We start from the raw sequence: 14,456 nt of genomic DNA on the forward strand, positions 1-14,456 counted from the left end.
AATTCAAATAAATTTGCGAAATTTTTATATCTGTGAATTGATATCAAAATAGTCTTATTTTATTAAATATTGAAATTTTATTAAATATTGAAATTGCATAGTTATGGCAAATTTCATTTTAAAAAGAATGCTAAATGGTAAACTATTTAATTATTTTCTGTTCTAGGAGACCCTGAGTACATTGGACTACGCTCATCGAGCTAAGAATATCCAGAACCGTCCTGAGATTAACCAGAAACTGACCAAGAAGGCCCTAATCAAGGTAACTATCCGTGCGTTCCATTTGCAGATTCGTACCAGTTGTATCGATATGAATCTGCTGTATCTCAAATGGAAAGCGCCGTACCAGCAGAACTGTACCGGTACAAGTGGTTTGTTTTCAGAAGCATACCACTTGTATCCAAGATGGCGGACCCAAGATTTTTCATTTGTCATCGGAATGTTTTCTATGTTGAAAATAAGGCAAAGCGTTTTATATCCGATAACATTACATGGATTGTTTATTTCAATGTATGCCGAAACTATTTAGGTATTATTTTTATATCCTTTTTATTGTTAACACCGAAAATACTTAGCTTTTATATTCAAGGCGTATATTTCATATGGGTGCTGCCATCATGGAAAAATCCAAACGCGTTCCATTTGGCGATGCCGTATCACTTTAGTACAACTAGCACGAGTCCGCAAATGGAACGCACGGCTTATGTACACTATGTGGTGTGACCAAACTTCTGTTCATCCAATTATTGTCTTTTCCTGAATATCAGGATGCTTGTCATTCCACCTTTGTATAGAAGAGTTGTCTGTCCTTGTAGGTAGGTATCAATTGTGTCATTAAATGTTTTTTAAGTGAAACTGAAAAAAAAAATGACTTCTGAAAAATACATGAAGTTACAATCGATATGTACCTTCAAGGGTAGATAACTCTGTGATATGCAAATAAAGGTGTGTGTGTATATATTATATATATATATATGTGTGTGTGTTATTTTGTAACATTCATACAAAAAAAATACACCAAAGACTATAAAAGTGATATTATCAGCTCCACTTTACGCTCAGCATAGGATGACTGGTTCATCAGTTGCCAGTATAATGTGACCGGATGGGGTGTGTTGATTGGTGTCTTTGGCAGTATGCTTCAATGATATATCACTGAAAAGGACAAGAGTTCCACTATAAAAGAAAACACAACACGAATATATCGCAATCTCCTCAAAACACTCGCCACACACTTCATAAATGCTGCACATCACATACATGTGAGGCCGCCCTTACATGACTCTGGCTGTTAATAAGATGTAAATACCTATTAAACCAAGCTACTCAAAAAATTTTTTAATGTGCTGTAGGAATATACAGAAGAAATAGAGAGGCTTAGAAGAGATCTGCAGGCGAACCGAGAGAAAAATGGAATATATCTGGCTGAGGAAAATTATGTGTAAGTGAAATCCTTTCTAGTTTAACCATCTTGAAAGATTCTGTGGGTAATTTAATAATTTTATAGATACAAGACTCTTAATGGATTAAACGCCGATTTAAAACTGTTTAAGACATCTTTTGATATGTTAAATCTGAAAATAATTCATTTAAGGAAAAAGGTTTTGATGGAAACGGTTGATACATAATGTGTTATGTTGGTCTATCTTTGATAGATATTTATATATTACTGTGTTGCTTTATCAATGTTTGACAAAAACCCAAGGTGTGATCCAATTAAAAATGGTCTGAAGTTCATAGAGAAGTTATTTTTATGTCTCTCCATGAAATAGTACCGCTAGTATTAGTATTAACAATGTCTATCCTTTAGTACTAACCTTGTTCAGTCACATCATGTTCCGATTCGATTTCATTTGAAACGTGATAAAATACTTAAATACAGTGGTCCCTCCATCATAAGACCACCCTAACACCCTTGGGGAATTAACAAATGGCCTGATAACAGAAGTGGTCTCTCTTGGGAGGTAAAATTAATATAACTATCTTAATGCAAAAGACACTGGTCCTATGAGGGAGGTGGTCTCTTGTCAGAGTGGTCTTATATAGAAGGACTACTGTATCAAATTCTTTACAGAATTATAAAAATTTTATAGATGATGTAATTATTTTCTAAGTTTTTTTTTTTAAAAATTTCATTATTTGTACAGAGCCATGCAGAGTAAAATAACACAACAGACTGAGCTTATTAAGGAGATGGAAGATAACATTGCTGTACTGACAGGTGAAATGAACAAGGTATGATGTCCTAGGGTTAAAAGGTCATAGGTGTGTTTTAGGTCATCTTAACACGCAAAGTGTCAGAAAGACCTAAAGCTATCGTGCTTTGTCCGTCGTATGGTGTCCACCGCGTGCTATCCATCTCGATTAAGTGTTATTTTTCAGTCAAATTGAATTCCAAAATGGCCACTACAGCCACCATCATGTAAAATGTTTTCATTAAGTTTTTCTTCAGCTTCAGTTCTGAAAATTTGATTGAATGTAAAGGGAAGGGCTTCATTTGAAGAGTTATTATTCAAGACTTCCAAAACACATTGACTGTCTTTCCAAAATACTTGATGAATGTCAAAGTCACCATCTTGAAAACACATTTGAACGTTTTTGTATTCAAATGCAGGGGTTTCATTATCTGACAGGAGAGGCAGTACAATTGCAATTCCAGGGGGTACTTTTCTGTACCATCTGTTTGTTATCTTATGTAATTTAGCCCAAATCAGGCAGTACCACAGCTAGGTTTAACCAGCAAAAAGTACCGGGTACTGCCTATAATGAAACCCCTGTAAATGGTGCCAAGATGAAAGAAAACTTAACTTTGCCTGATGCACACATCTATTATTGCTCTGTTCCAAAATATATTTGTTCTTGTTATTCATACAAGGGTCTTTAAATCTACTAGCAGGCAGATACAAACAGAAGAAAAAAAACCAAAAAACAAAAACAACAACTATGACTTAATTTTCTAGAAGAAAAATCTTGTGTTAGGTATTTTTGTTTGTCTAGAAATCAATTCCAAGTTTCTTTCAATACTTTGTTCTCTTGAACATGTAAACCAGCTTTTTGCACTGTCTTTCAAACGCTAATTCACAACTGTCATTGTGTGATTAACTCTACCTCTGTTGTTTTGCAGTTGACCGAAGTTTACACAGAAACTGAACGTCAGCTAGAGGAGACAACTAAAACTCTGACTGTAACCACGGACAATCTTATCAAAACCACGGAAAACCTACAGGAAACTAAACAGGAACTAAAAGTCACAGTACAGGATCGTGATGAACAGAAATATCTTGTATCAGAACATGTGACCACCGAGAATCAGCTATACGGAGAAGCCACCGAGGTGTGTGATCCAGATATTCCCTGTAGTAGCTCTATAGTATAATATTTGTTTGTTTTATCCCTGTTGACACATTTAGGCTCTTCTGAAACACAGAATAGACTAGTTCATTATGAAATTTTAGGGGTGGATGAAATAATGTGTTGCTAACAGTCAGGATCTATTAAAAAAATTGATCTTTAGAAGGCTAAGGAATGCTGGAGTACCTTTACAATTGGTATGCATATAGATGGTACCTGGCAACTGCCCTTTATGGAATTTGAACTCGAAACTCAGAGGTTTAGGGCTAGTATTAATATGTGAACAGCTTAACTACTTTTGATGTTGACTTCATATGATATAAGTTAAAACATTTAAGACTTATCTCCCCTGGTTCACCTTCTTGGTTTAATTTGAGCTTTAGAGAATATATGCCAACGTCGTGAAGTGAAACGGGCATATAGTATTGCAAATCAACCCATTCTCACAAGTTTTTTAATTTGTAAATCACATAATGCCAATGTATGTTTATGAAGTAAGTTTTTCTGTGTTGTTTCAGTTACTTGAGACTGTAGGTGTAGCTGTATCAGACCTGGAAGGACTCCACTGTAAACTGGACCGACAGAAAGAGATCGAGCTGAGTAACGAGGAGAAAAAGGCACAGTTCATAGAAAGTTTTCAAGACAAAATCACACAGGTCACAGAGGGCGTCAGTGGCTTCTCATCCACAGCGAAAGAATATATGGGAAACCTTGTAACTAAAACAGGTGTGTAGACAGTACATGTAAATCAGACACTGGAATAAATAGTCAACCATGAAACACACAAGAGGTTTTTCATCAAAATATATTGTATGACAAGTTATTTTTGCAGGGATGATATATTCACAATTGCATGGAACATTGCTATGAATGTAAAAATCTTATCCAAAGAATAATGAGAAATGGTTGAATTATAAAAAGCCTGAAAGCCAGAACACGAAAATTTAAAACCGTCAAAATTTAATTTCTTTGTTTTAAGTTAATGTCACGAAAAAAATTTGACCTGTGTCAATAACCGGCTATTCAATCTAATTAATTAGACCTGTAATCCCGCTCCACTACGATGCTCCATGTTATGCTCCAATACAATAACTAACAACTCCCTGTGGTTAGCCAATCGGCGTGTCGTCTCCAAAATCTTCAGTGTGGTTGATTCATTCGGAAGTTTAAATGGCTAACGGTACCTCCCAAGATGTTCCAATTCTAGGGCAGGGGTCATACTTGGTTGACCCTGAACGGGCAGTTGTTAGATATTGTATTGGAGCGTATCGTGGACTAGAGTATCCTAGTGGAGCTGAATTAAAAGTCTAATTTTAATAAGATTGCCGGTTATTCAGCATACTACTGAGAGGTGCAGAAATGAAAAATGAATTGATTTTTATATTCCTATTATACAGCTGGTCTTCTACAACAACAACAAGAACAAGTGTCAGTAGCTTGTCAGAGGGTCACTGACCGCCAACAACAACTGACCGAGCAGACTCAGGACATCCGTCAGCACACGAATGACCAGACAGCTGCCCAGTCTACTTGGCTGGACAGTGTCCAGACAGCTACGGCCAACACACAGGTTGGTAAACAAAGCTGAAGCTAAGAACGAATGTGTACACATTTCTGTCAGTTGAGCATCAAACTAATTAATATTAAACTAGGAATTCCGTTCCACTATAATGCTTCACGGTATGCTCCGATATGCTTCGCCGGGGTTACATAATTTACACATGCTCCATTATCATTATACCCCCATAACCTCAACAAAATAAACATCTATTTCTTAAATAGACTTCACTTCTGCTTGGTTAGTTTATGTAATGTATAGGTTTAAGGGCTAGCTTAATTAAGAACAGTAAAAGATACAAATCTGTCAGTGGTCTGTCAGTAACATGATGTTTGATATATTCTTAGATAATCATAAGTTTCTCAGTTATAATTTTTTTGCTGTCTTGCTGTTTCTTGTATTTGTGGTCTTATTGCATTTGCTTGTGCTCCAAATAAGAATATTCAATTCACAAAAAAATGTTACCTGATAATTTATTTCAGTCGGAGCAGAGTGCAGTTCTGTCTAATTTCCAGACAAAGATGTTTGAACCGACATTACAACGAGCGGTTGATTCCAACAATCTGTCGTCCACCATACTTCATAGACAGCTAGAGCTCTTACAAGCGCAGGTTTGTAACAGGCTATGGTTCTCCCATTCTACTTAAATGTCTTCAGCCCAACCTTTGTGACTTTATATATGTTTGGAAAAAAATACTTTATTATATCCTGATTGGTAAACCTCTTTACACTATTATCATTAAAGGCCCACTACCTTTCCAAAACAAGAAATAAAAGTTTCTTAAAAACAATAATAGAATAAGAAAATTGACATCAATATTCTAAGATGGGATTACAACACCCAACCAATGCAAGATTTTCTGTGTAATCTATGTTAACAGTGAATATCAATTTCGCTGTTTTGCTATGATGGTCAACTAACATGCAGTAATTAGAATGATGGCGGGGAATTTAAGACAACCCACATTATAACAAAAAACATTAGCTTTTTTTAGTTAAATTATTCAGAAGGGTGATGATAAGTGTTGTAATATGAACGGTAAGCTAATAACTTTTATGACTCTACAAAATTATCAATCTCGTTTTACATTCCATTATAAAGATTAAAAGCCATTTCGGAAAGGTTGTGCGCCTTTAAGTGTTAATCAGGGCTATAGTATTACAATTTTCGTCTTAATCTGTATTTGCATATTACAGAGTTATCTACCCTTGCAGGTAGGTATCGATTGTGACGTCATGTGTTTGTAAGTGTAACATTATACTTTTCGGGAAAAAACCATGTGAATTGCATTTACAAAACAAAGACATGACAATTGATACCTACACACAAGGGAGCTAACTCTGTAATATGCAAAGACGATATAATACAATTTAGTTTCATACAAGGTGACTGCCAAACATTCCTCGTGTTTGGAAACTTCAGTACTTAAACCATCCCGTCGGGCAAGGATGGCTAAAGTCGGTAAAAATGGTGTGAATGTATCCAGTATAATTTCTTATGAAATGGAAAAATAAAATCTCTCGTCAAAATCTGTCTGCGTACGAAGAAATTGATTTAAAGTTTGGGAATTCTAAAACGTCCTCCCGGCTCACTATGTCCGTGGTTACATTTCCACGCAGCCTCGCTTTCAATGCTTTCAACTTTTCTTTACTTTAATGGTCAGAACTGGGAAACTAAGCAGAACCGTCGTATTAATATGTGAGAACTTTTGGAAGGCCAATGAACGCATTTATACTGGTTTTCTTTGCCCGACTATTCAGTACTTAAACCATCCCGTAACAAAGCTATCATATTTTTTGTTCAAACTTGGCCAATTTGATCAGTTTTGTGACATACCCTTCAACATCGAATTTATTGGCCAGAGATTTTCAAGCAACTGCCAAAATAGTTTGGTGTTTCATATAAAAACACAACAATGATGTATCAAATATAGTGTCTTAAAATATCATTCTTTGATATATAGTGTAATTTGATGCATATCGTGAAATATCGTAATATGATAGATATTGTAAAATATCATGATTTGATGCATATCGAAACATTCTCATCTCTCATGCTTACATTGGTCGTGTATATCTTGTAACACTTACATTGTTTGTTTTAGAAAACAGAACATGGACAGATGATCGATAAATTCACGATGTCAAGTATAGCTAGCTTTAACACGATGAAAACCCTGGTCAGTAATTACTACACGGAAATGTCAGCACACTACGATGAAACGATGAGGCAAATACAAGAGGAAGAACAGCTATCAAAGGTACGATATTTCCCGTATAACTACCAAACGTACAATTATCCTGCCTTTGGCAAGAATCTTATAATTGCTTCTCTTCACCTAATGCTCTATTGTTTCTATAAGGCCCAATATTTTTCTATATAAGGTCACTAACTGTGTAGAAGCTTATATTTACCCACTCACCATAGCAGAATAGGGTTTGATTCCCCATCTCAGATTTTCCCTGAGAACTTAGGTTTTCTTACTAATAAGACTCCTGGTGCAGTTCCATTTTGGTCAACAAATAATATTAACATGTAATTATTGTAACTTTTTTCCTTTAACATTAATGATGCTAATTTGTAATTTCATTGAGCAATGAAAAAAGGTTTTGTTTGCAAACTGTACATGAATTCATGCAGTGGTTTCTCACAAAAGTTTTCAAACAAAAACTTTTTCGTAACACTATGAAATATAAAATTTGTGCAAGATTCATTTTATTGAATTTGTAAAGAAATCTCCGAGGCTTGATAGGGATCCAATCCTTTATCTATAACTAAGTTGGATATTAAAAGCAAAATGTCTTTCAGGAATTAATGGAGGCTATGGTACAACACACAGAGAAACGCTCAGAATTACGCAGGCAGGTGAGTGTCACATGTCAGCATCATTGTGGCAGGGAATATGTCTTAGTTACTACTCAACTACTGTTAATCACGGGGCATTTAATTTTGTATTTTCACATGAAATTATTTTTAGGAAAACAGAAAATCTAGATTGTAATGGGACTAATTCACGTACCACGTGATACCCGATAACGTTTGTGAGGGATTAGTATCTCCAGTGGTGATAGAACGTAACTCTTTGTAATGTTCCCGCTGAAATGACGTTATCCCGCGATAACGTCTTTTGACGTCATTCCATCACCAACAGAAACAATAGTCCCGCACAAACGTTATCAGGTATCACGTGGTACGTGAATGAGTCCCATTACATTCATTCCCATATCAGCATCAGTTTACGGTGTAGACAAAAAGGTCTGTCTAGTGGACAGGGTTATCTCTTGTTCTCAGCCCTAGTGTAAGATTTTGACTCGTCAACATGAGACTTCCAAATTTTGATGGCAAAAAACTTGGGCTGAGGTATCCCTGTTCACTTGACATACAGATGTTATGATTTTTTCTCCCATTTTTAAGGATTTTTTTTTTGAATTTCAGTTGTTTTGAAGCATTTTCATGGCTATTATTGGAGAAGTAAATTTATGATAACAAAAATTTCATGCTATGGAATAGATGTGATTCATTATAGGAAGCAATATTAACTAATGTATGAGACCTGTGTGGTGTTTTGTTTCATTTACTTGATGATGTTGACGCTTATTTTTCAGAAACGAAAACATTTAGAAACCCAACAACAAGTGGTGAAGCGTTTCCACGATGCCTTGGTAGGGTAAGTACTAATCCATTGTCTTAGGGGGAGACCACTCCGTTATGTCAGAATGGTTTGTGCCAGTTGTCGATTAATTTTTTCACTTCATTATTTACACTAAAATCAGTAAGAACAGAATATATGGATAGTCGTACCACTTATTTAGAGATAAAGTTATAGTCTTAAGAGTTTTTAAAATGAACAGTTCAATCACTTATTAACATTTAAATGTTACACAGTATATATTCCCACAAAATATTTACATCACAACTAAGGTTTCAACACGATGCAGTAGAGATCTCTTATGTGCAAATGTTATAATTTAATTTTCCTCAAAATCATCCCAAACTGCTTGCACTGTGTGGATAGACCATTTCAATTCAGCTGAATCTTGTCCAAATTTACAGATTATTTCATTTAATATCAATAAGCTGAAGTGGTGACAATTATGGATACATATTCTTTTATAGAAATCTTGAAGAAGTACAATCTGAAACAGAACAGACAAATCCTCAGCTCCTTGAAGTGGCAGCTTCTAACTGTACAAACAACCAAAAAGATATTACACAGGTATTAATGGCCAAACAATTGGTGATATGTTTCGTTCTTGGTTGGACACTTCTTTTTATGTTTTCTGTATTTGCATATTACAGAGTTATCTACCCTTGCCGGTAGGTATCGATTGTGACGTCACGTGTTTGCGAGCGTAACGTCATACATTTCGGAGAAAACGACGTAAATTCCGCTCACAAAATAATGATGTAAAAATCAATACCTACCTGCAAGGGAGCTAACTCTGTAAAATGCAAAGACAGAACATTCTTCACAGAGTCATCCCATGCTAGAAAGTCATCTCTTATATAGTTTTAGTGAATTAAAATCTCGTGTTCTGGCTATAAGCACTATACAAATAATTTTTCAATTTCTTCTTGATAATTTGCTGATCAAATTTTCACTTTCACTAGTAAATTCTATCACAAAAATTAAAGTTAAAAATACAGTTCTACAATAATGAATCACTCTTTGCTATAAAGGGTTCTGCCTCATACAAGGCTATTTGGTAATTTCATGGGTTTGTTTGGCTTTGTAATGATTGATTTGTTATTGTAATGATTTTATTAGTGGATTACTTTGTGCTGTTACCAGGTAATAACAGAAGTAGAAAAGTGTACTGGAACGTGCGAGGAAATAAAACAAAAATTCACAGAAACAAATGACTCCGTACAACAGGTAAGTGGTCAATATATGGTCTCATTGAATAAAGGGTAATTTTAACTTCTCTAAGAAAGGGTGGTGGCTAATTTACAATGGGCTGTTCTTAAACTAGAATAGTCCAAAAAAAAGTGTTTTCAGAGGTTGAACAAATTAATGATATTAAAATCTTCAAGATTATTTATTCAGTTATAAGTAGTAGGCATTTCTTGTGTATCTTTTCAGCGTTCAGCCCAAAAAGACAGCTGTCCATCATTAATCTGTTTCAGACCCTCTTTAACATAAAACTTGCTCAAACTTCAATTTGATTGTCATATGCAATTTTTTTTTTTTTTTTTTTTTTTTTGAGTGCCATTATCATGCAATTATTTGTCACGAAAATGTTTTGAGGACAGACTCGGTAGAACCATATGACAAAAACATAAAATTGCTGTGAAAAAGTTGTTTGCATATGATATCATCAAAAAATAAATTGGTTGAAATCTAACTTGGCATTTATCAGTGTATTGAGATAGATATGATACGATACAAGTAATCATATTTGTTTTTGTACAGATTATGACACAGCACCTGGAAACTGTCACAGAAAAAATCTCAGAGCGCAGAGCCGCAATGCAACAAGGGCACGACCAACACATGGCTTCCATGCAGGTGAGGGTTGCTGACCAGTATAACTGATCTTTTCAGCCATGTCTTCAATTAAGAACAGCCCAACAAGTTCTCATTAGAGCTAGTTTGGATGTCTTGAACCTGTCATTTGTAAAACCATGCAATTTTACGATTGTAGAATTTTTGGCGAGGGTCACCTCGCCATTGTGATCGTGGTTGCAAAATTCTCTTACAGTCAATTTCCTCAATATGATTGGCTTAGAAATTGCTCGCAGATACTAGCGCTCCTAGCGGCAGTGTATTCAACAACTTTGATTTTACCGGGAATTTTAATTAGCAAATTTTGAATATGAAAGTTACTGAAATAAGCGTATCTGTAATGTTGAAATAGGAATAGTAGATTACTGCTTTCATATCCTTACCATATACACTAGCAAAATGATCTTAGGTTGGAAAATTTTCACTTGAATTGTTTACAATGTTTCTAGACTTTTCGTCCCGAAAATGTTGTTTACAATGTATGAAGACGTTTCGTCCCGAAAACGCTTCGCTTCGCCCCACGCGTTTAGTCCCAACTAGTGACAATTATCCCGCAACGGAAAAAATGAAATCAATGTTTCACCTCAAACATCAAAATTGTTACAATAATGATTTTTGTATTTTGAATCATATTAGTTCGGGAGCAAATAAATTTCAGGACGAAATGGAGATTTGTTTATCACGGCTGCGTTATGCCACATGTACATGTAAATCCACAATGGAAGAAAGACAACTCTAAGAAAATTTAGGATAAACTTTGTCAACTGATCAAATAGCGCATGACAGACGATGAACATTTTCTAAATGTCCAAGGTGGCGTAATCTTCCAACTTACGGCAGTTAATAAGGTATGGATATTTACCACATCCATAATTATCGATAATTTTATAAGCACATATATACATTATCAGATACACATTTACATATTAAAGCACGTTTAGAGGTTGTCACTAAAAACATTTTAGCCTCTTTCATCACATGTAGGCCTACAGGAACTTGACGTTCTGATAATATATATAACATATTCAGTAAACTACGTAATTAACGAAGTAAATATTTGGTCCGAATGACAAAAAATCATACATAAAATGTTCGAAGTGAGATTATTTTGGACTACAACATTTGTAGATCAATGAAAATGCCGATTTCTTTTTCATAAATCTACCGTAGAACGGCACTTAAAAAGCTGTTTCAATCTACAACAAACGTGAAGAAAACTGTTAAATGTTTAGCAATTATCCTGAGTTATATTTTATCAACAATCATCAGAGATTAGCAATTAAAACTTACATAAACATACTCCCGATTCTCACTTGCATTGTGTGATCACTCGAGCGGAACTAATCTCTACCACCTGGCACAGTCTTACAAATGCAATCACACAAAAGCCTACACGATCACTGTTTTTAGTGCGATTACATCTTTGGGTATGAACAATACTAGTTCTTTGAACTTTTTACTCGGCAAAATAAACTTATCACCGTGCCCATGGACACATGCATATGCGTATACTTACACTTCTTTGTGCACATTATCACATACATTATATGACAACTGCTGTATTACAATCAATTTATGAAGGACAAAACTCTAAAGAACAGGAGGACTAAAGAACAATACAGTGTTCCAGCTAGGATTTGAAAAGGGCAGGGTGCTGGGCAAAAAAAGGGCATTTATTTTTTTCGCGACATAAAACTTTTAGGGCATTTTATACACGACATACAGCTAATATCAGAAACAACTGTATAATATGTATATCATTGCATCATAATCATCAATGATTTTAATATCAATACCTATATTATGGCATCAAGTAGACTTTGGGAGTGTTTTGTGAATTCTCCAAAATGTCGAGACATAGAAAGAAAATGTTGACTGTTTTGATAATACATGTAATTCGTTTAATTTCTATTTGGATTAACAGGATGCCACAATATCTGCTTTGTTTCAGTTCTGTATTTGTCTCTGTACTCTCTGCTGATTCCTTAAGTCTTACTTCAAGAACATCTTCCATATATTTGTCTTTGCAATGTGTGTTGTCATTTACAAAGTCCATTCAGTCTCGCATCAAGTAACACTTACCAAATAAGTATTATAAATTGCCACGATTTGTCTTTTAGTGATCATGTGTTTACCATTTTGTTTCAGAATGTTGAACAGGAAATAAATTTCAATAATATTTACTCTAAACTGGTATTATATGATATTAGCCTTTTCAGTAATTACTCTGTTAATACATTTATTGTTTCCTTATGTTTTACAGAATGTCTACATGCAAGTATCATTTCAATTGGAACCAGTCCAGGAGAAAAATTGTGTGAACAAAATGAAAGAAATAATTTTCAACTGTGGTAGCTTAATACTGTAATAGTTTTTGATCTGAAAATAATTACTATCATCATATTCAAATTCCATATATATAATACATTTAATGTTGTAAACATTTTTGATACAAATAATTACCATCATCATCTTCATCTCTGTACTCTCTGCTGATTCCTTAAGTCTTACTTCAAGAACATCTTCCATATATTTGTCTTTGCAATGTGTGTTGTCATTTACAAAGTCCATTCAGTCTCGCATCAAGTAACACTTACCAAATAAGTATTATAAATTGCCACGATTTGTCTTTTAGTGATCATGTGTTTACAATTTTGTTTCAGAATGTTGAACAGGAAATAAATTTCAATAATATTTACTCTAAACTGGTATTATATGATATTAGCCTTTTCAGTAATTACTCTGTTAATACATTTATTGTTTCCTTATGTTTTACAGAATGTCTACATGCAAGTATCATTTCAATTGGAACCAGTCCAGGAGAAAAATTGTGTGAACAAAATGAAAGAAATAATTTTCAACTGTGGTAGCTTAATACTGTAATAGTTTTTGATCTGAAAATAATTACTATCATCATATTCAAATTCCATATATATAATACATTTAATGTTGTAAACATTTTTGATACAAATAATTACCATCATCATCTTCATTCCATATATACAATACACATTAGTGTTGTGATTTGTGAATTTTACTTTAATATGATTTAAGCATATACTTGGTATTTGTTTATTTTTATGACATGTACATGCTTGAAATAAAAAGAATAAATAAAACATTAAATTTTATAACACAATATGACATTAGTTGTTAATATTTTTAAAAAACATATTTAGATTATGGTTAATAATACACTAATCATCATCTTCGGCACAATTTATTCAAAATAAATTAAATATTAATTTGCATAACACAGGTTGTCATATGTTTTCCCTCCTTGACTATCAATCTTCTGTGATCACTCTGAAAGTGGTGATTTTACCTTTTTCGGTCACCACATGAACTGCCCTTAAATCGATTACATCCAATACAATATGACAATGTTCGTTTACTGTTAAATATCTGAGATGATCTGTTTTGGTTTGTTGTCGGTGTAATGTAGCTCTCTTTCTCAATTCCATTCCGGGACAAAGGAATTTCATATTAGTTTTTATTTTGTCCTCATGTTTTTGTTAGTTTCTTCCAGAACCATTCACAATATCTTTATGTACCATGTTCTGACGTAATCTTACTATGACGTCATGTTTTACAAATAAAATAATTCAAACCCCTGAAGACCGGCATGAGCCGAGAAAGCGCTAGGGAGGAAAAAACTGTTTTATAGTTGTGTTTTCTTTTTATGTATATGGAAACCATCACATGGACATGGTTCTTTTTTAATATCTAGGTATATTTTTAACATTAATGGTAGCGTTTTTTAAAAAAAGGAAAGACTGCTGAACAAACAATTAAATCAGTGTCTACTATTTTTAAAAAACAAAGGAATGTATCTCTTCCTGTTGATTTTAAACTGAAAATATTTAGTCACTTGTAATGCCAGTTTTATTATACTCATCAGAAGTATGGGGATTTGAAAAAAAATACAAATATTTTAGAAAAATCATTTGTAATTTCCTCAAGTTAAGAAAGTGTATTAAATAATTCATGGTCTATGGCGAGCTAACAAGATACCCAATTGATATTGGAATAAAATGTAG

At 34.0% G+C, this 14,456-nt stretch overlaps 1 protein-coding gene across 1 annotated transcript in view; it reads left to right on the top strand.

The window, feature by feature from the left end:
• LOC138335452 (kinesin-like protein KIF11-B) overlaps positions 1-14,456 on the top strand; it is a 29,071-nt gene that overhangs the window by 9,644 nt on the left and 4,971 nt on the right. The window contains exons 9-21 of the mRNA XM_069284544.1: positions 167-262; positions 1,353-1,441; positions 2,148-2,235; positions 3,125-3,334; positions 3,870-4,077; positions 4,749-4,921; positions 5,392-5,520; positions 7,015-7,170; positions 7,719-7,775; positions 8,516-8,577; positions 9,027-9,126; positions 9,703-9,786; positions 10,324-10,419. Of these exons, the coding sequence (XP_069140645.1) occupies positions 167-262; positions 1,353-1,441; positions 2,148-2,235; positions 3,125-3,334; positions 3,870-4,077; positions 4,749-4,921; positions 5,392-5,520; positions 7,015-7,170; positions 7,719-7,775; positions 8,516-8,577; positions 9,027-9,126; positions 9,703-9,786; positions 10,324-10,419 (1,548 nt within the window). The remainder of the gene's footprint in view (positions 1-166; positions 263-1,352; positions 1,442-2,147; positions 2,236-3,124; positions 3,335-3,869; positions 4,078-4,748; positions 4,922-5,391; positions 5,521-7,014; positions 7,171-7,718; positions 7,776-8,515; positions 8,578-9,026; positions 9,127-9,702; positions 9,787-10,323; positions 10,420-14,456) is intronic.

This window comes from Argopecten irradians, chromosome 11, assembly GCF_041381155.1.
Source record: "Argopecten irradians isolate NY chromosome 11, Ai_NY, whole genome shotgun sequence".
NCBI classification, from domain to species: domain Eukaryota; kingdom Metazoa; phylum Mollusca; class Bivalvia; order Pectinida; family Pectinidae; genus Argopecten; species Argopecten irradians.